Source organism: Penicillium roqueforti (assembly GCF_015533775.1).
Source record: "Penicillium roqueforti strain LCP96 04111 chromosome Unknown scaffold_21, whole genome shotgun sequence".
Lineage (NCBI taxonomy): Eukaryota > Fungi > Ascomycota > Eurotiomycetes > Eurotiales > Aspergillaceae > Penicillium > Penicillium roqueforti.
This window is the reverse complement of record NW_024067585.1, coordinates 324,466-350,809: the sequence shown is the minus strand read 5'-3', so window position 1 is coordinate 350,809 and position 26,344 is coordinate 324,466. Positions and strand designations below refer to the sequence as shown.

At 48.8% G+C, this 26,344-nt stretch overlaps 11 protein-coding genes across 11 annotated transcripts; 8 read left to right on the top strand and 3 right to left on the bottom strand.

The window, feature by feature from the left end:
- Positions 1 to 1,393: 1,393 nt before the first annotated feature.
- LCP9604111_7212 (E2 SUMO-conjugating protein UBC9) lies at positions 1,394 to 2,121 on the top strand (the record flags this gene model as incomplete). The annotated part of the gene is made up of 4 exons (XM_039075220.1): positions 1,394 to 1,428; positions 1,519 to 1,679; positions 1,747 to 1,770; positions 1,868 to 2,121. 4 exons carry the CDS (start codon positions 1,394 to 1,396, stop codon positions 2,119 to 2,121), a joined length of 474 nt encoding a protein of 157 aa, XP_038926910.1.
- A 1,395-nt stretch (positions 2,122 to 3,516) lies between these two features.
- Positions 3,517 to 5,750, top strand: LCP9604111_7211 (asparagine synthetase B; the record flags this gene model as incomplete). The annotated part of the gene is made up of 9 exons (XM_039075219.1): positions 3,517 to 3,542; positions 3,619 to 3,669; positions 3,739 to 3,764; positions 3,839 to 3,865; positions 3,923 to 3,958; positions 4,019 to 4,167; positions 4,228 to 5,486; positions 5,547 to 5,651; positions 5,705 to 5,750. The coding sequence occupies 9 exons, from the start codon at positions 3,517 to 3,519 to the stop codon at positions 5,748 to 5,750; spliced, it is 1,725 nt and encodes a 574-aa protein (XP_038926909.1).
- A 362-nt stretch (positions 5,751 to 6,112) lies between these two features.
- On the top strand, positions 6,113 to 7,387 carry LCP9604111_7210 (porin; the record flags this gene model as incomplete). The annotated part of the gene is made up of 6 exons (XM_039075218.1): positions 6,113 to 6,160; positions 6,219 to 6,252; positions 6,315 to 6,403; positions 6,464 to 6,494; positions 6,660 to 7,162; positions 7,238 to 7,387. The coding sequence occupies 6 exons, from the start codon at positions 6,113 to 6,115 to the stop codon at positions 7,385 to 7,387; spliced, it is 855 nt and encodes a 284-aa protein (XP_038926908.1).
- Positions 7,388 to 7,740: 353 nt separating this feature from the next.
- Positions 7,741 to 8,775, bottom strand: LCP9604111_7209 (uncharacterized protein; the record flags this gene model as incomplete). Its single annotated transcript, XM_039075216.1, has 2 exons — positions 7,741 to 8,437; positions 8,528 to 8,775. 2 exons carry the CDS (start codon positions 8,773 to 8,775, stop codon positions 7,741 to 7,743), a joined length of 945 nt encoding a protein of 314 aa, XP_038926907.1.
- Positions 8,776 to 10,156: 1,381 nt separating this feature from the next.
- Positions 10,157 to 11,413, top strand: LCP9604111_7208 (ankyrin repeat domain-containing protein; the record flags this gene model as incomplete). Its single annotated transcript, XM_039075215.1, has 1 exon — positions 10,157 to 11,413. The coding sequence occupies one exon, from the start codon at positions 10,157 to 10,159 to the stop codon at positions 11,411 to 11,413; it is 1,257 nt and encodes a 418-aa protein (XP_038926906.1).
- Positions 11,414 to 11,619: 206 nt separating this feature from the next.
- Positions 11,620 to 13,895, bottom strand: LCP9604111_7207 (uncharacterized protein; the record flags this gene model as incomplete). Its single annotated transcript, XM_039075214.1, has 3 exons — positions 11,620 to 13,184; positions 13,263 to 13,508; positions 13,574 to 13,895. 3 exons carry the CDS (start codon positions 13,893 to 13,895, stop codon positions 11,620 to 11,622), a joined length of 2,133 nt encoding a protein of 710 aa, XP_038926905.1.
- Positions 13,896 to 14,116: 221 nt separating this feature from the next.
- LCP9604111_7206 (methionine aminopeptidase 2) lies at positions 14,117 to 15,795 on the top strand (the record flags this gene model as incomplete). Its single annotated transcript, XM_039075213.1, has 7 exons — positions 14,117 to 14,156; positions 14,213 to 14,320; positions 14,417 to 15,018; positions 15,069 to 15,332; positions 15,386 to 15,547; positions 15,598 to 15,684; positions 15,739 to 15,795. 7 exons carry the CDS (start codon positions 14,117 to 14,119, stop codon positions 15,793 to 15,795), a joined length of 1,320 nt encoding a protein of 439 aa, XP_038926904.1.
- Positions 15,796 to 16,018: 223 nt separating this feature from the next.
- Positions 16,019 to 17,554, top strand: LCP9604111_7205 (sphingolipid delta(4)-desaturase family protein; the record flags this gene model as incomplete). Its single annotated transcript, XM_039075212.1, has 3 exons — positions 16,019 to 16,216; positions 16,383 to 16,661; positions 16,739 to 17,554. The coding sequence occupies 3 exons, from the start codon at positions 16,019 to 16,021 to the stop codon at positions 17,552 to 17,554; spliced, it is 1,293 nt and encodes a 430-aa protein (XP_038926903.1).
- Positions 17,555 to 18,298: 744 nt separating this feature from the next.
- LCP9604111_7204 (uncharacterized protein) lies at positions 18,299 to 19,480 on the bottom strand (the record flags this gene model as incomplete). Its single annotated transcript, XM_039075211.1, has 7 exons — positions 18,299 to 18,730; positions 18,782 to 18,868; positions 18,926 to 19,041; positions 19,097 to 19,155; positions 19,220 to 19,242; positions 19,309 to 19,379; positions 19,441 to 19,480. The coding sequence occupies 7 exons, from the start codon at positions 19,478 to 19,480 to the stop codon at positions 18,299 to 18,301; spliced, it is 828 nt and encodes a 275-aa protein (XP_038926902.1).
- Positions 19,481 to 20,676: 1,196 nt separating this feature from the next.
- Positions 20,677 to 21,719, top strand: LCP9604111_7203 (UBA and UBX domain-containing protein; the record flags this gene model as incomplete). The annotated part of the gene is made up of 3 exons (XM_039075210.1): positions 20,677 to 20,758; positions 20,815 to 21,158; positions 21,213 to 21,719. 3 exons carry the CDS (start codon positions 20,677 to 20,679, stop codon positions 21,717 to 21,719), a joined length of 933 nt encoding a protein of 310 aa, XP_038926901.1.
- Positions 21,720 to 22,005: 286 nt separating this feature from the next.
- Positions 22,006 to 24,085, top strand: LCP9604111_7202 (RAD52 DNA repair protein RADC; the record flags this gene model as incomplete). Its single annotated transcript, XM_039075209.1, has 6 exons — positions 22,006 to 22,013; positions 22,083 to 22,383; positions 22,442 to 22,528; positions 22,593 to 22,772; positions 22,827 to 23,007; positions 23,055 to 24,085. 6 exons carry the CDS (start codon positions 22,006 to 22,008, stop codon positions 24,083 to 24,085), a joined length of 1,788 nt encoding a protein of 595 aa, XP_038926900.1.
- Between the last annotated feature and the right edge of the window lie 2,259 nt (positions 24,086 to 26,344).

Below are 26,344 nucleotides of genomic sequence, written 5' to 3'. Positions count from 1 at the left end.
AGGATCAATCCGGCCGGGGTTCGAATAAAGAAACATTTGCTCGCTGAGTCGTTGGTTTTTAATAGCTATTGTTCTGGGTGGAAGGCATTATGTCTAGAGCATTTTTGGCTCTTTGTTACCCTGGAGGCCTTTGTCCATAACTTTGTAGGCGAAGGATAATGACTCTTGAAATACGACATATTTATGGAGGTTGGAATAGCAGGAACTTAATTCTATCAGGTAGGGTTGGTCGGAAGTCCATAACTAGCTTGCTGCTCTATATGAACATCTTGCTGGATATCACCAACTAAATTGCTATACCTTGGACCGATATTAATACAGTATAAACGTAGATATATGCCATAAATAGGATTAGTATATTCGAGATCCACACTCCCCGAACTATGCATAGCTACTACGTATTTCTATAGTCATATTTTCCGCCTATAATTTCCCTGCTACTTAGGGCTAGGTACGTAACCACTAAGCTGCTTAGCAAGAAAGAATTGATATTTGCCCACGGACTAGCAAAGCCTCACTTTATTTGTTACTGCAATTTGTAAAACTTTAGACCAGATAATGATTCTCCTGTCTGTTTCTCGCCCTCCTCTTTGTTGGCACGCGAAGCACGCTTGTTTCCCCCCTCAAATCGTGTAACTTCGCCGCATACTTTCTACATATCATTCTCTATGTACGCAGTTACATACATCAAATGATAAAATTTATGAGACGATCAATAACCTGTACCAATATTAAGGAGAGGTATAAATGTAGCACCGTCTAGCATCACGAATCCTCATTGTAGTCAAGACCTAGGTACCATCTTTAAGGGCTCTGTGCAGCTCATGGCACAGAACAGGAGCTGTAATTGGAGACTCTTGAACTTTCAGTATTCTGATCGATTGAGCTCACATTTTCAACATTAGGTCATAGCAAACTGACGCTGAAAGTGCAAGTGTTTAGTCCTACATATACATAGCAGTACTTCTATCGGAGAAGTAGAACAAATGATATTAGATTAAGACCGCTGGACAAATGTGGTAATTTTATAACCACATAGAAGACAACAAAAAGAAAATACTGCAGAACCAGTTGTAATTGCTATCTACACCTAACAATAGAAGTGAGGCTCCCTGGTTGGTTCCTGGACAAGGCCTGCATGCATTACATAAGCAAACTCATTGTTCGCGTGGGGAGGTCAATTGCTATCACCTCCCAAGCTTTGACGATTGCCACCTTTAAAATCTCCCACTCGTCCCCTTACCTCTTTCTCCCTCTCTTATTACCCACCAGTCAGCCAGCCATCGGGACCTACACCCTATTTTCGGCCAAGTTGCATCCTTCTGCTGCTTGATTCTTCCATCCTCCGCCAGTCAACCCGTTTCAGCTACTCATCCGCTGAACACTCCCCGAGATGTCGTTGTGCCAGAACCGTCTCCAGGAAGAGCGGTAAGCATATATCTTATCCCGCAGATCCCGCGATTCAGCGCATCTTTTGCGCCACGCCCTTCCCCGCACTAACATTCATGGAATCGCTAGAAAGCAATGGCGTCGCGATCACCCATTTGGCTTTGTCGCAAAGCCTAAACGTGCCCCGCAGGGTGGCCTGGATCTGAAGAACTGGGAATGTGCTATTCCAGGGAAGGCTAACACTCTCTGGGAAGGTGGACTTTTCAAGATTGACTTGATTTTCCCTGATGGTGAGTGGCGCAATACATTCACTACTGAAGATCCTCATACTAATCTACATTCTTTCCATGCTTCTAGAATACCCTACCAAGCCTCCCAAATGTACGTATCCTTTTTGCGATATACCGGAATGGGAGCTACGACTATGATCTTTTCTGATTTCTCATGATAATCTCATACTAATACTACGACTGTTCAGGCAAATTCACACCAGCACTTTTCCACCCTAATGTCTACCCTTCCGGAACGGTTTGCCTGTCAATTCTGAATGAGGAGGAGGGCTGGCGACCTGCCATCACTATTAAGCAGCTCTTGCTCGGTATCCAAGATCTCCTGGACGACCCGAACCCTGAGTCACCTGCACAGGCCGAGGCCTACAACCTCTTCAAGAAGGACCGTCCTCAATACGAACGCAGGGTTCGCATGGCTGTCAAGGAAAACCAGCCCAATTAGGAAACCAGCCCAATCAAGCTCTGAGTTACCCAAGCGTAAACAGCGATGGCGCTCCATGGGTCATTTACTTTTTTTTTTTTCAGCATGGGATACTGCGGAGATTGTGGGAAGATTATGCATTTATTTTCAAAGGAAGGGAGCAACTTTTGCTTTTCTATCGCGAGCATGGCGTTCTACATATCCCAATGGATGGCGTTTTCTGGGCTTAGGGTCATTCCGAAACAATGATACCACATACATGGCCCTACCAGGATACCTACGCTTGCCATGTATTGAGTTCAGGATGACCCTCGCAGAGGCGACTTGATGTTGTACCTATCTGCTCCTGTGAGGTAAAATCACCTGAGCAGCCAGCACAATATCCGGACCTCTCTGCACTGATGCAACATGAGTCCATGATGGGTGTCTTGGAAAGCTGCATTTAACTTCCACTTTCAATTAACAAGACACCAATGTATTTACTTGATGAAGCCTTTCTTCAATTGGAATTTCAACATTATAGGATTGTGTACTGAACACTGCGTCATATTTGCCAATACAGCTAGCGCAAGTCCAAGGTACCGTCATGGAGACATCGAGACATCACATTAAATAGGCACCGGGCTGTGTATGTCTCTTGAAACTCACCATTTTAGCATTGAGTGAGAAGATCAAGATGATACCATCACACCTGCTCTTGAGGCCCAAAATGAGAAGCCAGAAGAGATATTGTCTCGGTAGATCTTGATGGCCTCAATATCGAGACGAATGTGATCTTGTCTTTGTGACTCTCGCTTTCTCCTTGGAATTGGCTTTCCCAGCTGTCTCTATAGTACAAAGAATGTTAAAGATCACATGCTGATGGTAGGGGAACAACACAAGAAGCTTTCGCTAAATGAGAATAAACTCCAACCAAAGTGTGCTTCTAGAAGCAATCCATAGACATGCTTGTAGAACGAAACAAGCTCATGATCAGCATATATTTCAGTTTCCTGAAACGGACAAGGAGGGGCTTGGCTAGGGCTAGATAGTTCATGGTGGGGTATATATCAGTCACGTGATCTTGAATCGATGATTCTCCAAGGATCTATACTCCAATAGTCATATGACGCGGCAAAAAGAACCCGCCTATAGTGACAGATCTTGCCACCGCAGCTAAAATCTCTTAACCCGACATGCTAATTGGTGTAAACTTGGAATTGGCCCAGGATGCCCACAGGCTATCTTATCGGTGACTCAAAAGACTTGCCGACATCGCCCCGCCGGGAGGGCGGGCACCCAATTTGAAAAAAATCGCCGCTCAGAGGTTCCCCATATAATCGCACGATTAGTCAATTTCAGCCCGTACCCTTCTTCTTCTTCTCTCTGTCCTCCTGAATTGATCTTCATCTCTACCCCGGTTCCCAATTGCCCATCATGTGTGGAATTTTCGCGTGCCACCAGTGCGTCATGTCCTACCCTAACTCCCGGCCTCTAGTGGGATGTTCAATTTGCGGAATACTAACCATACTCCTATAGTCATCCCGATGTGCAAAAGTTCAAGCCTACAGCTTTGCGCATGGCCAAGGCGTGAGTATCTCTTTCAATTGCTGCAATTTGCAATTGGCAACAAAATGCTGACTCGTGTCCTGATCATAGTGTGCGCCATCGTGGTCCCGATTGGAGTGAGTCACAACCCGAGTCGCAATATTGCGCGGTATATGGGAGGATCATGGGGTTAACGAAGGTTTTTCTACAGGTGGAAACTTCTGCGCTCAGAGCACTAGTGAGTTAACACGCAATGACTTCGGTTTCGGCGTGGTATGCTAATATCGTGGTTCAGTCCTGGCGCACGAGCGTCTGAGTATCGTCGGTGTTGGTATGTGGTCCCTATGAAGGATGGAATTTGAAGATCGATGTGTTAACAAAATCTTCTTAGACTCCGGTGCCCAGCCCCTTGTCAACGATGACAGCACCCTCGCCCTCGCGGTCAACGGTGAGATCTACAACCACCGCCTCATTCGCAAGCACCTTCGCCACAAGTACAACTTTAAGACACACTCCGATTGTGAAGTTATCCTCCCCTTGGTATGTCAGGCCAATCATAAGTGAATCGGAATTAAGATTCGGAATGCTGATATATAGTAGTATGAGGAGTACGGCCTCGATTGCCCCAAGCACCTTGATGGCATGTTCTCTTTCGTTCTCTGGGACAAGAAGAAGGACCGTGTTGTTGCTGCCCGTGATCCCATTGGTGTCACCAGCTTCTACCTTGGCCGGTCCTCATCGACTCCCGGCGCCGTCTACTTTGCCTCCGAGCTCAAGTGCTTGCACCCCGTCTGCGACGAGATCATTGCTTTCCCCCCCGGCCACATCTATGATTCGAGCACCGACACCATGACCCGCTACTTCGAGCCCAAGTGGTGGGACCCTGCCAACGTCCCCACGACCCCGGTTGACTATAAGGTGATCCGCCACAGCCTCGAGAAGGCCGTCCGCAAGCGTCTGATGGCCGAGGTGCCCTACGGTGTTTTGTTGTCTGGTGGCTTGGACTCCAGCTTGGTCGCATCTATCGCCCAGCGCGAGACCCTTCGCTTGGCCGAAGCTGCCCGCAACATTCCCCAGAACACCAACGCGGACGCTGAGTTGGTTGGAATCAACGAAGAAAACGAGCTGTCCACCGTCACCACTTTCCAGCAGTTGCACTCATTCTCCATCGGTCTTCCCGGTGCCCCCGATACCGCGGCTGCCCTTGAGGTTGCCAAGTTCCTCGGCACCAAGCACCACCCCTTCACCTTCACTGTTCAGGACGGCCTCGATGCCCTCTCTGACGTGATCTACCACCTCGAGACCTACGATGTGACCACCATTCGTGCCTCTACTCCCATGTACCTGCTCTCCCGTAAGATCAAGGCCATGGGTGTCAAGATGGTTCTGAGTGGTGAGGGTTCCGACGAGATCTTCGGTGGCTACCTTTACTTCCACGCTGCTCCTAACAAGGAGGAGCTCCACAAGGAGACTGTCCGCCGTATCAAGAACTTGCACTTGGCTGACTGCCTCCGTGCCAACAAGTCCACCTCCGCATGGGGTCTTGAGGCCCGTGTTCCTTTCCTCGACAAGGAATTCCTTGAGACCGCCATGGGTGTTGACCCCAAGGACAAGATGATCACCCCCGAGCGTATCGAGAAGCACATGCTGCGCAAGGCCTTTGACACCACCGATGAGCCTGGAAACCCTCCCTACTTGCCCGACAACATCCTCTGGCGCCAGAAGGAGCAGTTCAGTGATGGCGTTGGCTACAGCTGGATTGATGGCCTGAAGGATGAGGCCGAGCGCCAGGTCACCGACGAGATGATGAAGAACCCTAAGGCCGAATGGGGTACTGATGTTCCCGACACCAAGGAGGCGTATGTTTCCCACTTCTTTTTTTCATATTATAGTACCATTGAAAACTAACCTAGCTATAGATACTGGTACCGTACCATGTTCGATGAGCACTTCCCTCCCTACTGTGCCGGTACTGTCGAGCGATGGACCCCTACCTGGTCCAAGCAGAGCGATCCCAGTGGAAGGTGAGCTATTATTTCCCCTGTTCTTGATTATTTTCTCTAACCATCCTTTGCAGAGCCATCGCCATCCACAACCAGAAGTATGAGAAGTCGGTGGAGTAAAAGTCTGAGAGCATGTAAACAAAAGGATCCGAACTTTCCCTTCTGATCTAGCATTTTCTTTGGGGGATATAGCACCGGATTAGATTGTATATGTGTACCCTTTTGGTGTATAGTCGGTATAATGTTATGATTCCAATGTCTTTTGAATGTCTCCCATAAACACGTGACATACCCTGCCCAAACATTCCCGGCGGGCTTTCCCGGCAGCCGGGCAACCGCCAATCACCGACCTCCCACTAACCCGTGCTAAGCCCCTAGGTTCCCCCAACATCATCACATCTCTTCCTTCCCTTCCTCTCTTCTCATCTCTTCCTAGAACCAGCTCTTCCTCCTCCATCTTCAATTAGATTTTTCTCGTCAAGATGTCTGCCCCAGCTGCTTTCTCCGATATCGCCAAGGCGACCAACGATGTACGCACAACTGTTGGGGACAAAACTCGGAACCTTGGCTAATACCTAATCCCAATAGCTCTTGAACAAGGACTTCTACCACGGCGCTGCCGGTACGTTTCTGCATGGCATTGCGCCACTCATTGAAGATTAAATAGCTAATCAAAGCTTTTAGCCAACCTTGAGGTCAAGTCCAAGGCTCCCAACGGTGTCACCTTCACCGTTAAGGGAAAGTCTGCTCACGAGGGCCCCATTGCTGGTCAGGTTAGTTGCAAAGCTATTTCTGAATCCAGTCATGCAAATTACTAACTAGTGCGCCTATAGCTCGAGGCCAAATACGTTGATGCGCCCACTGGTAAACGCCCCCTCCAGAAGAAACCTCCAGATCCCGGCGCGCACAAGGCCCGTCTTATGTCATTGATGTTGGGATGCGGTATTCCAATAGCGCGCCGGGTGAACTTATTTATTTTTTCCGATGCCAAGATACACAGGATTAGGCTAATATGCTCACTCCGACCAGGCCTCACCCTCACCCAGGCTTGGACCACCGCCAACGCTCTCGACACCAAGCTCGAGCTCGACAACAACATCGCCAAGGGCCTCAAGGCTGAGATCCTTACCCAGTACCAGCCCGCTAAGCAGTCCAAGGGTGCTAAGCTCAACCTGTACTTCAAGCAGCCCAACCTGAACGCCCGTGCCTTCTTCGATCTGCTGAACGGCCCCTCCGCCAACTTCGACGCCGTTCTCGGCCACGAGGGCTTCCTCGTCGGTGCTGAGGGTGGTTACGACGTCAACAAGGCCGCCATCACCAAGTACTCCGCTGCCGTCGGCTACAGTGTTGCCCAGTACTCCGCTGCCATCACTGCCAGCAACAACCTGTCCCTTTTCTCCGCCAGCTACTACCACCGCGTCAACGCTCAGGTTGAGGCCGGTGCCAAGGCTTCTTGGGACTCCACATCCGGCAACGCCGTCGGCCTCGAGGTCGCCAGCAAGTACCGCCTGGACCCCTCTTCCTTCGCTAAGGTTCGTTTCACGCGGTTAAACTGCTTATATAACTATGTAGATCACGACTAATCGCGCAATTTTCTCGCAATTTAGGCCAAGATCAACGACCGTGGTATTGCCGCTCTGGCTTACAACGTCCTGCTCCGCCCTGGTGTCACCCTCGGCCTCGGTGCTTCCTTCGATACCCAGAACCTGAACCAGGCTGCCCACAAGGTCGGCGCCAGCTTCACCTTCGAGTCTTAAGCTTCTAGAGCCTAAGCCTCCGAGAAACCTGACAGATGGCCTACCATCTTTTGGGAAGATTATTGTAAACTTCAGTTATTAGTTCACTTGTCTTGCTGATTCACCAGAACGATGATTATGGTGGAGTTCGTCCAAGATAGTAACGATGTGTGTCGTAGATTTTCTGCTCGATCACTTTTTTTGTATATCAAATCAACTGTTTCTTTGATCAATTCGATTGATTTGTATAGGATAAAGCACTACGAGGTGTGCCCGTAGATATGCCAAAGTAGGAGTACATCAACCAGCAATGCACTTGACTATATATACCAAGAAACTACATGTATCCAAGTATGAGTGAAAAAACAACTCCGTCAAGAAGACAAAGCCCCCTTCTGCTTCCTCGTCTTCCTCCCATCAACAGCACTAGGAACAGAGCGCCAAAAGTCCACTACAACGAGCATAACAATTAGACACCCGGAACAAAGAAAGAACCTCGAAACCGTCTGATCAACCCTAGGATCAACCTCATCCTCATCAATCCTCCTAGCTCCCTGCCTCCTATTGCTCCTTCTCCTATCCTCCGCCGCCTGTGTCCGGAAATGACTCTGAGCATTGAAATGATGCAACGGATTCCGGTGAATAAACCCCTCCCAATCCTCCGGATCAGCCTGTTTCGTCCCAGCACCAGCGCCAGCGCCAGCCCCGAATTCCGAAGCACCACCAGAAGACGCCCGACCCTGCGCCTGCCTCCCCGTAGCACCATACCCACCCTGCTCGTAGAAACTAGGCGGCGGACCGTGGAACGCCGAGCGCCGTTTGCTCAGCCCGCTGGCGGGCCGTGAGCCGGCGTAGCTGCTGTGGCTGCCCATAGGGTGTTGGTGGCTGTGGCTTTGGCCTGGGGAGGCGTGGTGCGCGCTGTGGAAGCCGTGGTCGCGGTCGTAGACTGCGCGCTTTGAGTCGTTGCCGAGGACGTTGTAGGCGGCGGATATGCGGGCGAAGCGTTGGCTTGCGTCTGGGTCTGTGCGGTTGCGGTCTGGGTGGTGGCGCATTGAGAGGGCGTAGAATTGTCTGGCGGTTGGGTAGGTAAGTATTTAAAGAGATATATGGGGTTGGAGATTGAGGGGTGGAGGAGGGCTGGTGTGGGTGTGGGTGGTGTACTTCTTGATCTCCGCTGATGATGCGGTTGTGGGAATGTCGAGGATTTCGTAGAAGTTTTGTTCGCGCGCCCGGGTTGGATTGCTGGTTGAGAATGAGGATATGGTTGGTTTTATGAATTGTTGTTGTTGTTGGCGTGGGTGTAATTGCGGTCGGAGGGGTTGGGTTGAGATGCTCCGGTATGTTGAAGGGGAGGGAGAGAGGGTCGCGCGCGGAAAGAGAAGAATTGATGTTACTCGAGATGGAGGCATTGTCGTGTATTAAGGGGGTGTTACATCGAAATCAATAGAGAAATAAGAGCCGCGGTAGGTTGGGGGAGGGGTGGAAGAGGGAGAGAGGGAGAAGCGGAAGAAGACTGGAGGTGAAGATCTCAGTGGCGTCACAGCGGTTTGAAGTTGATCGACTGTACAAAATTACCACATATTTATTACTGGCTACTGGGGAATTCTACATATGTATTCTATTTGGTCTCTTTCATCTCTGGGAACAACACAGTCAATATAACCTACACTCACGTGGGCAGTTGCAATCCCCATAGTTAGCTCCTGATGATCAGATTAGATAAGAGATAGGTTATGCCATTTCGGGCATCAAAACGGTTTGATCCAATGAGAACACTCCTTGGCCGGTTTGGGATGGATACCTAAGGATCTACGGAGCACATATTGTGAGATTGTAGTTTCTTTCGTTATAGGGGTTGCAGATGCTCTCTGTGAGCTTCGCTTCGGTGGTATCTCATTGCAGCTGATGAAGTAGGGCTCCTCTTAGGATAGTCGCTGCCTTAGGAATAGGGTGTATAAGCAGTATGAAAGTGGGACTGATATAAATGAGACTAGGGCTTATTGGTGCTATGGTCCCGACAATATGGGAACTATACATCAAGCGCTTAGGAAGTCGTAATAAATATATGGACCAATCCTATCGTGCCCGTGCCTGGGCCCCTTCAATGATAATCGGCGCATCGCGTATTGCTTCTCCTTATGTTTCATATTCGCACTAAAATTCCAACGGCGCTTACGGCACTGGATGAAAGACCCAGAACATGTCAAGCGTCTCAGCCACGAAACAGTTCCTGCATTAAGGCTTCTATTTGAGCATGATTATGGGCAATCACCCACTCTCCCGGGCTTGAAAATCCGATTACGGAAGAATTTTAATTGAGCGCTTAAAATAATCTCGCCTTTCAACCGACTCTTGATATCGTTTCCAAATGAAGACAACTGAAAATGAAGTTGAAGCTTTTCTTTGACAAGGATATGGAATAGCTAGGGGCTTTGTGTCTGCATATACCCTTGTACTCGCTAGTATCCATAAATAGACAATGAAGCGCCAACCCCCCTTTCACAATGTATAGCGATATTGTTATACCCTTTGAGACTATATTGGATTTCCGGATCAAAGAGCTACCACACACGAAGAACAAGGCGTTGACTTGAAACACTGGCTTTATTCAACGTAAAACACGATTCAAAGCAGGTCCCTGGAGAACCTGTATAAATCCCCCGATGTCCCATCACATAGATTCAGTCTGAGAAACCACCTGGTATTATAGTCAAAAGAGACAGACAGATTTGGTCCTTTTTTTCTTTGAAACACACATCTTCTCCCAATACAATCAAACTATATCGAAACATGACGACTCTTTCAGAGCTCCCTAATGAGATGCTGCTGGAGATATCCCTCCACCTTGACTACCGTGACCTCAATGCATTCACACGGGTCAGCCGCCACTTCCATGCTCTGTCAAACAGGAATCTTTACAAAGCCATCGCCAAAGACTCACCTGGGAAGTCGATAGCCTGGGCAGCCGAAAAAGGCAAGGAAGCTAGTGCGCGGAAACTGTTGCAGATGTGCGGCTCGAAGATATTGGACGACCTTCCCATCTTCGAAGGACAAGAACCAATAAGGATTGCAGCGTGGAAGGGACACACCAATATTGTTGAATTGTTCCTACCCTACTGCATTCAACATGACACCGAGAAAGAAGGAGATCTATTCAACAGGACACTCAAGGCTGCAGTCACAAGCGAGCATGCTGCAGTAGTCAAACTGCTCCTCGAACACAAGGCCGATTGCAAAACCAACAGCCACGATAGACATGCTGCAATTCCTTTATGCAAGGCCGTCGAACTGGGACATGTATCAATTGTCAGACTCTTCCTCGAATATAATTATTGCAGCCTCGATACCTATGACCTGCGTGGTATGACGCCTCTAGCGGTAGCTGCTGCTACAAGACCTTCACCCGCAAATCTGGAGATTGCCCAACTCTTAGTAGGGGCTGGTGCAGATTTGTATATATATGACAAACTGTTACTCGAAGCCGCGGGATCAGACAACCTCCCCGTCATGAAGCTCCTCCTAGCGAACAACCTTCATTGGCGGCAATTGGGATGGTTGGAAGTCTTGTGGGAATTCTCTCGACCAAGGGACAACCACGAGATGGGGTCATTGCTGCTAAGCTGGATTGATGTGGATCGCATATTGAAGTACGGTAATCTTCAACGTTGCTATCTCTTAAAGGGGGCGATTGTGAACCGCCTTGACGATCTTTTAGAGAAGGTATTGAAAGAGTCGTCCGTCCTTGATAAAGACCATCAACCAAACCGAAGGGCAGTCCATTTCTGTCCTTTGAGTTTGGCTGTCTGCTATGGCCGCCCTAGGGCTGTTAAGCTCTTACTAGACCATGGTGCTGACCCTAGTGGTGAAGGCAACTCTCGACCGGTACAATTAGCCCTCGAAAAAGGAAAGGATACAATGGCGAGGCTGCTTTTTGACAAAGGAGCCACATTTGACCCGGATATGTGTTTTGGGTCATCCGAATACCGTCAATTATTGAAGCTTCGTATGGCTCGGGTGCAAAGGAGACCTGTTAGTCAAGAACTATAGTTATCCATGTCACATGTGAGATGAAAAAATTGTATATAGTATCAGAACACAGATTTACTTCCTTGGTTTGACTCATTAGCTAATTTGGAATGTCCTAGGCCCTGAGCCATTCAGCGTATTTATTTGATACCATCAGATAACTCTTCTCTGCCATTTACAACGAAATCTCCGCCAAGCTACATGCTGCATACCTGTACTCGATTCAACTATTCGCTAGGACAAGGGTAAACCTTGCGCCAATAAATATTCCAGGGAGTCTTTTGCATGGCCAAAGAGGGTCTTTTCTCGTCTTGAATAGTGTCGCGAGAATCATCAAACAGGGCCATCGCTGTCAATATATGAGAATTGATCGTACTGATCGGAACGTTTGGATCGACATATCCCAGCAACATCTTGACCTCTCTGATATCATTTCTCCATGCGGTCACGGTCAAGGCAGACTTTCCACTTCTGTTCAAAAATAGAGGATCGGCCCCCTTCTCCAATAGAAGCTGTCTTGCCAGTAATCCGTAGTCGCTAGTTTCCTCAAAGTATTGTAGTCGCTTAACCTCGTATTCGTCCACCTTGGTCTTGGTTATTTTCTCGACGAAAGAGTTGACAGTGCTAACGTTATTTCCAGCTACCCCCAAGGCTAGGCGGAGTAAAGGCGTGTGATTGCAAGAGCCAGTTAACTGGTTGAGCTGCACTCCCCGTTCTAGCAAAAAATCAACCGCAGCTTCCGCGGCATTGCGATCTTTCGTCTGAGCCGCGAGAGCGAGGAGCGTGACACCTCTATTTTCATCGAGTTCCAATAACAGGCCGACTGTGTCATCGTCATTGTCTGAAGCCTGCTTATCCAGACTGAAACCAGCATCCAAAAACATCGTCAAGGTAGGCACGTTAGCTAACAAAGCAGCACATGCGAATGCGCGGCAATGTCCAACGTGACCCGGTCGCAGTTGTACTCCATGCTCAAGGAGTAATTTGAAGAAGGCTTCTCCCCCCAAGACTGCGAGCTGAATCGACAGGCCATCACCAAACAACGCAATATCTTCGATTGATGGACTAGAACTCCCAAGAAGCATCTGGAGGATTTCCGCTTTGCCCAGATAAAGTGCTCTGTTGAAAAAACCATTCCCATGACGTGACGACGGAAATACGACATCAAAGCCCTTATTGATGAGGTACTTCACGACATCATCATGGCCTCGGTTAAGCGCAAGAATCATTGAAGGAGGGCAATCATCGAAGTTCCAGCGTCCGTCATTGTCTTCCACTATGAGTGTGGGATAAGTCACGGCCGTCCTAAGCTTGGCGCGATATTCGAGAAATAACTCTATCGTTCCGATATGGCCAGATGCAATAGCGAGAGCCATAAGACTTCCATGGCCTTTGGGACAAGACCATTCCTTTGAATAATAAGGCCTCAATAATAGTATTCTCTCCAACAGATCCGGGAAGCCGCCACCTACAGCGACACACAGAAGACTACATCGTTCTCTCGCGCCAAAGGTGATTGTGTAGTCTAAATCAATCCTCTTCAGGAGGGACGAGGTAAATGTCTTGTATTTTCCGGTGAACATATGAAGCATCATCAGAAATATTTCGGTGTCAGTCTCAATTAGTGGGAAGGTGTAATTGAGAAACAGCCCATTGCCGGTTTCCATGGCAGAAAAGACTGGATCGTCGCCATTCATGCTTGTCCAGAATTCAGCCCCAGCATCAATTAGAAGACGGACGATTTCTACAGTTGCGCTTGTAGCAGGAGCTAGGGCAATATGATGCAAAGGGCCTTGTTAGAGCACTCAACATTAGGATCACAACCTCCTGCAAGCAGAAGTTTGATGATGGGAACATGCCTCTTCATAACAGCCAAGCATAATGATAGGTCGCACAACCGCTTTTCGCCGGGGTTCTGCACAGCGTTTGATAAATCCACGTTCAATCAAGAGACTGACAACTGAGGTATGACCCCCTAGCACTGCGACGGACAATGGGTTTCCGAAGACAACAAGGTGATCAAGGTCGACGTAGATGTACTCGTTGATCTCTGGAGTCGGGTCTCTTCTACGATCGAGGAACATCTGGACAACATCAAAATGACCATACTTTGCAGCTATCGTCATAGGATCATCCCTCTGCTTGCGACAGGCGGACTTATGATTCCTAGGTGCATCATACCTACGGCATCATATCTAGACTCATCATCCCCAGGCGCAGCATCCCCAGGCGCAGCATCCCCAGGCGCAGCATCACTAGCGAACGAATCATCGAATAACGCACCTACATCTAGCAGCTTGCGAACACATGTTTCCTTCCCATTCACTGCAGCCCATGCGAGATGCTGGATAGACTGCTCCGTCTTCAGAAGTTCGTCGACTCTGTCTTTTAACAAAGTATACAGGAAAGGATGACATTGATAGAGGGAGTCGAGATCGGAAACATATTCTAGATGTGAAGATACCTTTAGTAGAAGTTCAGCGGGAAGTTTAAGTAGCGACATAGTTTAATAGTGGCAATATGAACGGGAGATGGAGATGTATGAATCATGATGGTAGACGTGTTGAAGTGTACAACACAACAGGCATGTCAGGCAGCAACATCCATCCGCCGCCAAGGAAATCTCCAAGCCTCTTCTTATCTTATCAGCAAAACTCTTTCCCCGACACCCGACATTCCCCTCTTGCCTTTGAACATACGACTTGTTCAATTGCCACATTCAAGATGGCAGCTCAGACTACGGAGAAGTTGGATCAGTTAGACCGTAAGATCCTCGAATTTTCTGTTTACTTCTCTCATGTGTGACTGATCAGAGACCAGTGAACGTCCAGGCCGCCCGCACGGCAGATCAGGTTCCCGCCGAAGCGGAGGAGGACTCGGACGACGCCCAAGACGGCGAGGGTGCCGCAGAGACTGAAGCTGCTGGGGGTGAGTTTTGTTGAAGTTTATTTCCGTGACCGCGCTTCCAGAACCCCACCCCACCCCACAGAAGTCGACCGGGACTAACGGCGGGGTCACCTCTAGCCGACAAAAAGAAGAAGAAGAAGAAGCCCAAGAGGAAGCCCAAGAAGAAGGGTGGTGCCAAGGTCCAGAGCGAGCCACCGCGTGTTCCTGTGTCTAACCTCTTCCCCAACGGCCAATACCCCGAGGGCGAGATCGTCGAATACCTAAACGACAATGCCTACCGTACTACCAACGAAGAAAAACGATACCTCGATCGCATGAATAATGACTTCCTGCAGGAGTACCGCCAGGGTGCCGAGGTTCACCGTCAAGTCCGCCAGTATGCGCAGAAGAACATCAAGCCCGGTCAGACTTTGACTGAGATCGCGGAGGGCATCGAGGATTCGGTGCGCGCCCTGACAGGTCACCCAGGTCTGGAGGAAGGTGATAACATCAAGGGTGGTATGGGCTTCCCTTGTGGTTTGAGCATCAACCATTGCGCTGCGCATTATACCCCGAATGCGGGCAACAAGATGGTCCTGAACCAGGGAGACGTGATGAAGGTCGACTTCGGTGCGCAGCTTAACGGCCGCATTGTGGACAGTGCTTTCACTATGACTTTTGACCCAGTGTACGATCCTCTTCTCGCTGCCGTGAAGGACGCCACCAACACCGGTATTCGGGTAAGTTTTCCTTCTCTTCTTCGTCTCAGGCAGAGCTGACGGGTTTCTAGGAAGCGGGAATTGACGTCCGTATGAGTGATATCGGTGCCGCCATCCAAGAAGCTATGGAAAGTTACGAAGTTGAGCTCAATGGCACCATGCACCCTGTCAAGTGTATCCGCAACTTAAACGGTCACAACATTGACCAGCACGTCATCCACGGTGGCAAGAGTGTACCAATCGTCAAGAGCACCGATCAGACCAAGATGGAAGAGGGTGAAGTTTTCGCCATTGAGACTTTCGGTAGTACCGGTAAAGGTTACGTGCGAGAGGAAGTAAGTTTATACTGTAGGTCCTAGGTCGAGAACCAAGGCTAACATGGCCTCAGATGGAAACCTCGCACTACGCTCTCGCCTCCGACGCTCCTAACGTTCCCTTGCGTCTTACCTCCGCTAAGAACTTGTTAAATTTGATCAACAAGAACTTTGGCACCCTTCCCTTCTGTCGCCGGTACATCGACCGCCTGGGTCAGGACAAGTACCTTTTGGGCGTAAGTTGACGATGAAGTTCAATGCGAGACACCGAAGCTAACGAATATAGTTGAACAACCTGGTTTCTTCTGGAATTGTGCAGGATTACCCTCCTCTTTGCGATATCAAGGGCTCATACACTGCCCAATATGAACATGTATGTTTCTATTTTGGGAATTTCTCCACTCGGACTGTTTACTGACTTGTTTAGACGATTGTATTGCGCCCGAACGTGAAGGAAGTTATTAGCCGTGGTGACGACTACTGATGTATTTCATAGACATAAGTAAATAAAAAGCGTTCTTCAAAGATCCATCTCATTAGTAATGTCTTGAATAGATTGGAGACCAAAAGCCCTGACAAGTGCCGATCCTGCCAAGCCTCAAGCCATCAAGTATCGCGTCGCCCCACGTGGAACAACTGTCTTCCGACTTTTTTGAGACCTCTTATATCTCCCATGGCCTAAACTTCGACACACACCAATTTCCATCATGTCTGCGGTCGTTGAAACAACTTCGCCGCAACTCCGCGTGTCGGCAACCAAGGCAGCCAAGGCATCCGACAAAACACAACCAGAGTCTACCAGAATACAGGCACCCGAAGCTTTGGTCGAGGACCATTTCTTCTGGACATACACGGAAGAACCGCACCGCTCAAGAAGACAGGCAATTATTAAAGCCCATCCGGAGGTATGTGATCCTGTTTTGAGGGCCCTCGGGGTGATATGAGAGCTGGGTGAAGACTCCATGCGGAGGTCTGCGGAGCTCCTACATACACCTGGCCACCTTTCCTGGGCGAGGAACAGTCTCAACAAGTGCAATTGCAATGCTGATTCATGATATCATGTACCTATAGGTCACCAAACTATGTGGTCCCGAGCCTCTTACCAAATGGGTCGTCCTCGGCGTCGTGTCCCTACAACTCACCTGTGCCTATCTCCTCCGCAGCACCTCAATGCTCGATTGGCGGTTCCTGGTCACGGCATACGTGATCGGTGCAACTTGCAACCAGAACCTGTTCCTCGCCATCCATGAGATCTCACACAACCTGGCATTCCGGTCGGCTTTCGCCAACCGCTTGCTCGCTATCTTCGCAAACCTCCCCATCGGACTGCCGTACAGCGCAGCATTCAGAGTACGTATACTCTTCCACATGCCGGAAACTAGCTGGGCCCCAACGCAGACAATGAACTGACACAGCACCACTAACAGCCCTACCACCTGACACACCACAAATCCCTCGGCGTAACAGGTCTCGATACCGACCTCCCCACAGCAGTGGAAGCCTTCTTCCTAAACTCCCTCCTGGGCAAAACATTCTTCTGCACCTTCCAGATCCTCTTCTACGCCGTGCGCCCAATGTTCATCTACAGCCCACCCTTCACCTACATCCACCTCCTGAACCTAGGCATCCAAATAAGCTTCGACTACGCCCTAAGCAAACTATGCGGCTCCATCCAGCCAGTGCTATACTTCGTGTTGAGCTCATTCCTCGCCGGATCCCTGCACCCCTGCGCAGGCCACTTCATCGCGGAGCACTATTTCTTCTCGAACGTGAAGGGCGGCGGTACAGAGTCCCTGACCGAGCTGAAAAAGAACGAGAAGCCGAAGGTCCCGCACCCGCTCGACTCTCTGCCTCCCCCGGAGACATACTCGTACTACGGCCCGCTCAATATCCTCACTTACAATGTCGGCTTGCATAACGAGCACCACGATTTCCCTGCTATCCCTTGGACTCGATTGCATAAGCTGCATGAGATTGCGAGGGAGTTCTATGAACCGCTACCTTGCCACCGGAGCTGGGTTTGGGTTATTTACACTTTCATCCTGGATAAGGATGTCGGTCCGTGGTGTCGTGTGAAGCGCGAACAGGGTGGACGGATTGTTGGCGGTGGGACGAAGCGCGGTGGTGATTCTGCTGCGTCTAAGCAATGGAATGGACGTGGTGGTGAGGGCATCTCGGCTGAGTCGGCGGGTCCGGCGGGCGAGGAGGGTGAAGGCTGGAAGGAGAGTGAGATTCAATGTTAGATCTTGTTCTGCTTTTTGAGTATAACGTTTGGTTTTGGATTTTCAGGTGTTCAGTTACATACATTACTGGGTGGAGTACTTGTACTTGTTAGATATATTTGTTTACAATCAAATAGGCTGTCATTTTGTGACTTTTATCAGGCTTCATAATTGTAGGAAACACGAAGCATCAGTCTCGGTAGATTTACGCTCAGTTGAGATGATGTCCGGTGCCTGTGTCAACAAGACCATTTAATGCGCAAAGACAGGACCGAATGTCTTCAATCAACCAATTACCGAAGAAGGGAGACAACGTCCCGAACTGCATACGACATGGAGTTAGCTCTAGTAGCAATCACATGTATTATCCCGAGCTCGAGAATGGGTTATGAAACAAGGCGAACGAATCGAAAGGCTGGGTCCGTTTTATCATAAAATGATATTAGACAAGACAGGAATGGTAAAGAACAAAGGAAAGCAACGGCAAAGAGGATGAGACAGACATATGTCCGGCCTCAAGGGAAGAAGTCCAGAGAGACAACATGAAAGTAGAGTATTGATACTGGGGCAGAAGAATTTAAAGCAAACGCATAAAAAGGCTGATGCTAGAACAGATAGAAAACGGCATGCTCTCTTCAAGAGACAAAAAGTAGATGGGAATTTGGGACGGGCGTCGGCGACGTTAGACGGGAGGCATTTAGTACGCGGAGAGTAGGTGCAATGAAGCCAGATAGACCGCGAGAAAGCGAGAAACAGAAGACCAGACTAGAAGAAGAAGTATGCGATCAAGAAGCTGAGCAGACAGAGAGATGCCACAGCCTGGATGGAAACTCCACTCGCCGTTGGCGCATGTGACTGCTGCATGGTAGCAGGCACAGCTTTACCGGTAGCCTCTCCGCCGGTCTTCCGCTGCCGCAGTCCTTGATCCGCAAGTCGGTCTTTCAGTCGTTGGATCTGTGCGTTGGCTTCGGACAGCTGGGACTTGAGTTCGTCGGTTGAGGGAATAGCACTTCCCACGGCAGACCTGGCAGTTGAAATAGCAGATTGCGGCTCGCGCTGGGGAGACTGGGACTTCTTCTCGGAGAAATTGGGAGCAGGAATTGGGGACGGTTCAGCGGAGTCAATCTTCTTGGGGGCCGGGGTCTGGAAATTTGCGCCGGCAGGAGAAATGTACGATGGAGGTTCCTCATCATGCACCTGGTGAAAGTTAGACTATGTGTATAAAGAAGTGATTGCTGGGGAGAATACCGATTCGTTGGCTGAAGTGGCATCTGTTGCTAGGTAGACAACTCGAATCTTGCGCTCAACCACGTCGCCCTTGGGAGTTTGGTCGAACTAAATGTAATATTAGTTATTGATCTTCGTGTTCTCCATGCTGGACTCTGGACATACAATCTGGCCAACGCTGGCATCCTCCAATCCACGTGAGACCGGGACGGCCTGCACTAGGAACTTATCCTTGCACTTGGCATCCGGAGCAGGGTCCTCTTTCATAGCCTGAAGCAACACTGTGGATAATATTAGCCCGCCGCAAAATTCAGGCGTACTCGCTTATCGACTAACCTTGGACTTCGACAGTTTTGCCAGGTTCGATGTGGCCGGAGTTAGGTCGCACACAGTAACTACAATATGATCAGATAAAAAAACTCGAGTATAGGCATTGCGCAGACAATCGTCGGGACATACTGCTTAGGAGCGGTGGTTTTGACCTAGTGCGCCGAGGACACATGTTAGTACTGCGACAAAGATCAAGGGAGGGGGTTTGTCACACATACCTTGAAGACCACAGATTCCTCATTCGGGTTGCTCAGGCGGAGAACCTGGCATACTTCATGATTGAAGGGACCTGTTATCAACCGATGAGATGTGATCTAGGCAGGTCTACAGGTTCGGGGTCTAGCACTCACGCTTGAAGCCCAACTCGGAGGGCTCGATTTGGATGGTCATGATGCACGTGGTCGGGGTGACAGAGGTGGGAGAAGGGAACAAAGATGACAAGGGCGTGGATGATTGCACGCGATTAGGTTCCGATTGGGAATAAAGGCGTTAGGGAGTTATCAGGTCTAAGATGCCTCAGGAGTTTGATTACTGTCCACCTAGGCACGGGGAAATTAGATGAGTCAGCAAACAGCAAACAGTCAGGTGATGTCACTATTGACAAGCTCTACGGAGTAGGCTATAACCACATTGCAAGTTCCTTCTTCGTGTTTAATTATTCTACTGGCATATTGGCTATGAGAAGTATATATCTAGTTCGACCACTCTTTTCTAATATGCTCTTATATCCTTGCATCCTCAGATGGACATCTTCACCCGCATATGATACTTGCAGTGGGGTCAAATCCCACTTGTGTTTAAATTGTATATATTTCGTCATATTGGTTGCTCATTGGTCACTGAACTTTCTACTGGGATCAGCCTGTATATATGCCTTATTTCCCTGGTTGCCATGCATGGAGCTATGCTATTGAGGTATGCGATCATATCCCTTGGCGCTGGCTTCGACCTCGTATGTTAATAGACGTCACTTGCTAACATATTGTAGTCTATATCTTCTGTCTCGGAGGCTGAAATATAGTAATATATAAAATGTCTTCAATGCAGTTATCTCGTAGCACACGCATCCTTAGCAGATATATCTTTCGGTTTATATGATGCTAGTCCCTCCCTATATATACATGTTCGTATTCCGTTTAGCCTGATTTTACATTTTATATGTTACTTGAAGGTTTTCGCCAAATACATACATCTTGCACAACACTATATTCAAGTTGCATGTTTATTCGGCTCTATAAGCCACACAGCCACCTAAATTTAAATAGATAACTACGACACGTGTGCATAGGTAGTACAAGTCGAAAATATCATAGAAACATGAAATTGGCATTATCACCCTTTCAATGGCGTACAAGTATCGAACTATCCCTCAAAACACGCCATCAAGAAGAACTTGATGCCATAGAAACCCGGGGAAGGTAAGTGGGCCTTATCGCTCGCCGCCTTTCTGATACGTCACCCACTCTGTTCTCGCGACCTAACTCACATCTGAACCACCTATCTGATTCAATCTTGCCAAATTGCGCTCATTTTTCGAGCGCGTCCTACATTTACATTTACATCTTTATCACGTCCCAACAGCCGTCATGGCATCGGACTTGGATCAGCTCATTGAAATGGGCTTTGACAAGGAGCGCGCCCAGCTCGCAGTGACGAAGACTGGTGGCTGTAAGTTTTTGTTTCCCCAGTATCTATAGTTGGGTATCTGCTAACTGACTTAACAGTGCAAGGTGCACTACAGTGGCTTGAGGACAACCAAGACAAGTCATTGGAGGAGATTAAGGCACAAACGAAAGCAGCACAAGACGAAGAGAACCCTGCGCTTCAACCAGGCGAACAACCACGCAGCTTAGTATGCAACGAGTGTGGCAAGAAGTTCCGAGGCCAGTCACAGGCCGAGTTCCACGCATCAAAGTCGGGACATGTTGATTTTGCTGAGTCTACGGAGGAGATTGCTCCCTTGACAGAGGAGCAGAAGAAGCAGAGACTGACAGAGCTGCGGGAGAAGCTTGCGGCGAAGCGCGCAGGGCTCTCGGACCAGGACAAGATTGACAAGAAGAAGAATGAGGTGTGTATTCCTGATTTTGGTCGATTGAGGTATTTTGCTCACTTTTATTATTAGGAAATCCGAAGGAAGAGCACCAAGGAAAGTCAAGATGCTAAGGAGGAACTCGAGCGGAAGCAACAGTTGAAGGAGGCAGCCAAGAAGAAGAAGGAGAAGCAGGATGAAATCGATGCCAAAAAACGTATCAAGGCGAAAATCGAGGCCGACAAGGAGGAGCGTCGATTGAAGGCCGAGAAGCAGCGAGCTGAGCGTGCCGGTGTGGCTCCTCCTCCCCAGCCTGCTGCCGCTCCAGCACCCACTTCCTCCGGTCCCACTACGTCTAAACCTGCCTCTGCCTATACCGAAACTCGACTGCGATTCCAGTCATCCAAGGGTAACGTCATGAAGACATTGCCCGTCGACACCACGTTGTTTGAGGTTGCGGCCGCATTGAGGGAACAGGATGGGATCGAGGTCCAGAGCTTCGTGCAGACTTTCCCCAAGAAGATATTTGATAATGAGTTTTTCGGCGAGACTTTGAAGGAACTAGGACTTGTGCCCAGTGCCAGTCTCGTCATCCAATGATTTATGGCATACCCTTCCTCATCCGAAGGGATAGATAGCTTTTGCAAAGAATGAGAAATGATGAAACCCCGAATGGTAGCTTCCATATGTGAACCACATACCTAATAATCTCCAACTATCCTTAATATCAATTATCAGTGTTTTGTTTACTGAAGCTCTAATCTTTATCTTATCGCGTTATCATCATGTGATATCGCGATGAGCCGCGTCCTGGTGCCTCAAGACAACGCGCCCGACACGCCAGTACATCTCTAATATCAAACTCGACACTCATTCACAACAAAACATGCCAGCGTGAGACCAATACCCCGGACCCGAAATACTATACCCCATGGAACCGAGCACTGATAGTGATAATCTCAGCGTTGGTGACCAGCATCGGGGTAATGCAGGATCTATAATGATGCCGAACGCTACAGGAGCCGCTAAAGCAAACCCATTTGAGGAACCCCAACGCCGCATCAGTGAATACACCGCACAGGAAATTGCAACACTACAAGCGCGTCTTGATAAGAAATTGGGACCCGAATACATCTCTGCGCGACCTGGTGCAGCGGGGCAAAAAGTGCACTATCTCTCCGCGGACAAATGCATTAATCTCGCGAATGAAGTGTTTGGATTCAATGGCTGGTCCAGTTCGATTCAGACGATTCAGATTGATTTTGTGCGTTGATCTTATGTTTATCAACTACATCACATAGGGATTGACTAACGCTTATCAGGTTGAGGAAAATCAGAACACAGGCAAGATCAGCCTGGGACTTTCAGTCATCATGAGAGTGACCTTGAGAGATGGAACATTTCATGAGGTAAAGGAACATATTCGTGATATGAATTCTCGTGGGCCTTGTGCTAACTCCAGCCCTCTTCTAGGATATTGGCTACGGACATATCGAGAACTGCAAAGGCAAGGCCGCAGCGTTTGAGAAGGCCAAGAAAGAAGGCACAACAGATGCTTTGAAACGTGCATTGAGGAACTTTGGCAACGTGCTAGGTAACTGTATCTATGACAAAGATTATGTGGCCAAGGTGACCAAAGTCAAGGCAGCGCCTGTAAGGTCCCCGATGTCCTCCAACTTGCGATGTGCCAGCTGACTATCAAAATAGGGACGATGGGACGTTGAAAATCTCCACCGTCACCCGGACTTCGCGCCACTTAAGAAACCGCTGCCTCCACCCAAGCAAGTACCCGAAGAGGATGATCTACCCCTCCCTGGTCCGCCACATCAAGCGAGAGGAAATAATTCTGGGAATAATGTTTCTTTTGATGGAGATGGAGAGTTTGGCAGTATGTATTAGAATACATAAGGTTGAACTCCGGCTAATGATTTTTAGGTGACCTCTTTGATGAAGCCGATTTCGGGGTAGCTGATACCGATATGGGCAATCCTGATGAGATCGTAATAGACACAGAGATTCTTCGAGAACAGCAGCGTACCGTGCCAACGAACGGTCCAGCGCCTCAGCGAGGACCGCCTGTTCGAGCAGGATTTAACCCCGCTGTTGTAACACCATCAAAACCAGAGCGATGGAACGGCGCGGGCCAAGCAGGACGACCTAATCCCTCAAATGTGCGACAGAACCAATCTACTATGCCGTCTCCAGCTGCGGTACAAGGTCGACCAATGGCCGCTCAAGGTCCTGCTCAAAATCTTGCGAACCCTAGACCATCAGTCCCACCACAGCAACCAGTTGGTCAGCATCCTCCACACAAAAACATCGTCCAGCCTCCGACTCAAAAGGAAACCGGCCCCGGCGGCTTTCAGAAAACCGAGGACATGAACCCACCACCGCAAGGCACACCGTCAACGGGTTTCTTTTCTGCAAGAGCAGTGGACCTTCTCCGTGAAAATCCAAACTCCGTCCCGTCGGGCGTACCTCAATTCGATCCACATGCTGAGAGTCCCTCCATCCGCAAAACCGCTGGTGTAGACCACAGCAAAAGCATTCCTATTCCTAGGCCGATGCTGTCGAGCGCCTCCCCAGCACCCACCATTAATAAAAATAATGCAACACGCGATTTTGTCAATCCCGCAACGGATCTGCAGCGCAGAATCGGTGCTCCTGGTGGTGGGGTTAGCAGTCCGGTCGGCAGAGGCCCTTCTGTCTCATCGTATCGACCATTGACCCGGCCCAACCTTGACCAAAGGAACGTTTCCAACCCTGCCATGATGAACCGAGGCAGTATGCCACCCCAGAATAACCTCAACGGAAAACGGCCTCCATTAGTGGACGTCACCAATGCCGATGGAACAGCTGGCGCACATCAAGGGGTCCCGGCACTGGGTCCAAACGACCCAAAACGGCCTCGAGTCTCAGGTGCTGACCCTGGGCCTTCTTCTGGGCCTCGCCCACTAGCCCAGTAATGAACATGATCTGATTTGTCTTTCGGACCCGAGAGAGTGCATCAATGCGCAATTTCAACTACAAGCGTTCCTATTTCATCGAAATTTCGTTTTAGCTTCACCTCTGGCCTACGGCGCCATAATATGGTTATCACGGCGGGGAAGTATGACAGGCCTTCCGGAGTCTTCGAAGCAAATGGACCCACAGGATCCTATTCGGGGAAACCGGACGGGGATACTGATTATCGATACATTCCTTCACATTAGCATATTCTATTTTGTTATCCTAAACCGAATCTGGAGCATGCAGGACTTCAGGAACACAATGGCAGGCTTAGACCACAGGCTTATGTTGATCCGCAGAAATACCAATCATAACAAAATTGACATCATTTCGATACAAAATTACGAACAGGGATTGGAAAATCTGGCCCTAAGCCTGATGCCAAAGGCAAGCAGAACCAGAACGTCTACCGGGACCTTCTGTCCCTACTCCCGCCGTGCTTCGAAGGCTAGCGGGAAAGTCCCGAACGAATCCAGAACCAATCGCAGATGACAGCAAGTATCTAGACCCTGATAGACACGAACCACAAGAAACACCCGGGTGTTCCCCTATGCATATATATGTGCATGGGTAAGGGCCAGCCCGCGGCACCGGATAGCAGTTCCCATAGCCCGCGTTGTCGGTACGCTGGCATTAACGGATTGGTGCATCAGCTCAGGAAACACAAGGTCTAAGGCCCAATGAACAGTTCTCGATTTTCTTGGCGGTGCCTGCAGGACGGTGGAATTCTAGCCGGCATAATTTCTCAAGGATGCGGCGCGATTTGGTATTTTTGCTTTTTTTTACTTTCTTTGCTTTTTGCAATTTGTTTTTATTAATGTTGTTTTTCTTTTCTTCTTTGCATTACACACTCCGAGTGATGATCGGTAGAGGCCACGAGTTGACTGATCGGCGTCTATGCTCCGGCTTCTTGCTTTTGTGGTGCCTGGAGGATATTGATATCCTGCACTGTCCGAGATGGGTAGTAGTAGACTAGGGCTACTGACTTGTTACTTGTGCGAAGGTGATTGTCACATATCATGATGGGAGTATATTTAAAGAAGAATGAATCCACGTTTATCGAGACATAATATCGCTCTTCATTGTCAAACTACACTGCTCATGGATACTATTCGAGTAAAGATGACTTCCTTGATTGGTCTTACCTGGACCGGTTTTCGAGCAGCAAACACTATTGCTGCCGGTCTCAGTCTCGTCTTCTTCGCTCTGGCCTCTGTTTTTCTATACTCCAGGGTTCATCGAGAGCGAGGGCATACCACAGACTCGACAGTTACACAAGTAAGAGGCTCTAGTAAAATTTGATGATATTTTCTAACGTAATCTCTCTAGGGAATCATGATCAACATCCCTACTTGGAAAAGATCATATGGCCAAGATGTACAGCAGCCGTATAGGCGTGGATCATATAGCTTCGAAGGCAAGTAATCTTATATCCAACCCATCAGAGCCGTGCCTGACTGAATCCAATTGAGTTAAGATATCTAGATGGGATAATTCGGTGACAGGGTATAACTAGATCTCCACAAGACCATCTATATGCCATTATAGAATCAACCCTAGGATTTTGATACGTCATGCTATAGAGCCATACTACAAGTTCAACATATCACAAATAGCAAAGGCTAGTTCTTTAAAGACCGTGCAAATCACACCTCGTCAAGTCTACATGTCGATATCAATATATACCGTTACGTACTTTGGCCATTATGTACTTTGGCCATTATGTACTTTGCACCGGATGTCGCTTTGTCTTCCCCGATTGAACTTCCGGGTTCCGTTCCTGACCGCTGTGTCTGCATTGAGGAGCAGTGCATCAAAAAGAAAAGAAAGAAGAAAAAGAAAGTACTGTGACAGGTCTGTTCGAGTGCAAAAGTCCTAGAAATGACCGGAACGGGAGGCATGTTCCCCGACTAATGCAGATCGGATATACCGAACTTGTCCACCTCGGAAGTAGGTCTTCTTTATTTCGGGTTGGGTGCAATAGTCTAGGCGGATGTTTAATCTGAAACGTGTTTGCTTTTTCTTTTCTTTGTAGCGAGGTAATTTTGCGCTGTATGATGATAGAGTACCTACGTAGTGATAGGTCATGTTTACAGCACTTTACTTTCTTCCTCTGCATTATTGCATGTCTGACTCAACGGCTCATATCCCTAATGAACTACCTACATTCACATCAAGTGATGAAAAAAACAACAATTAGTTGATTAGAGCTTCAA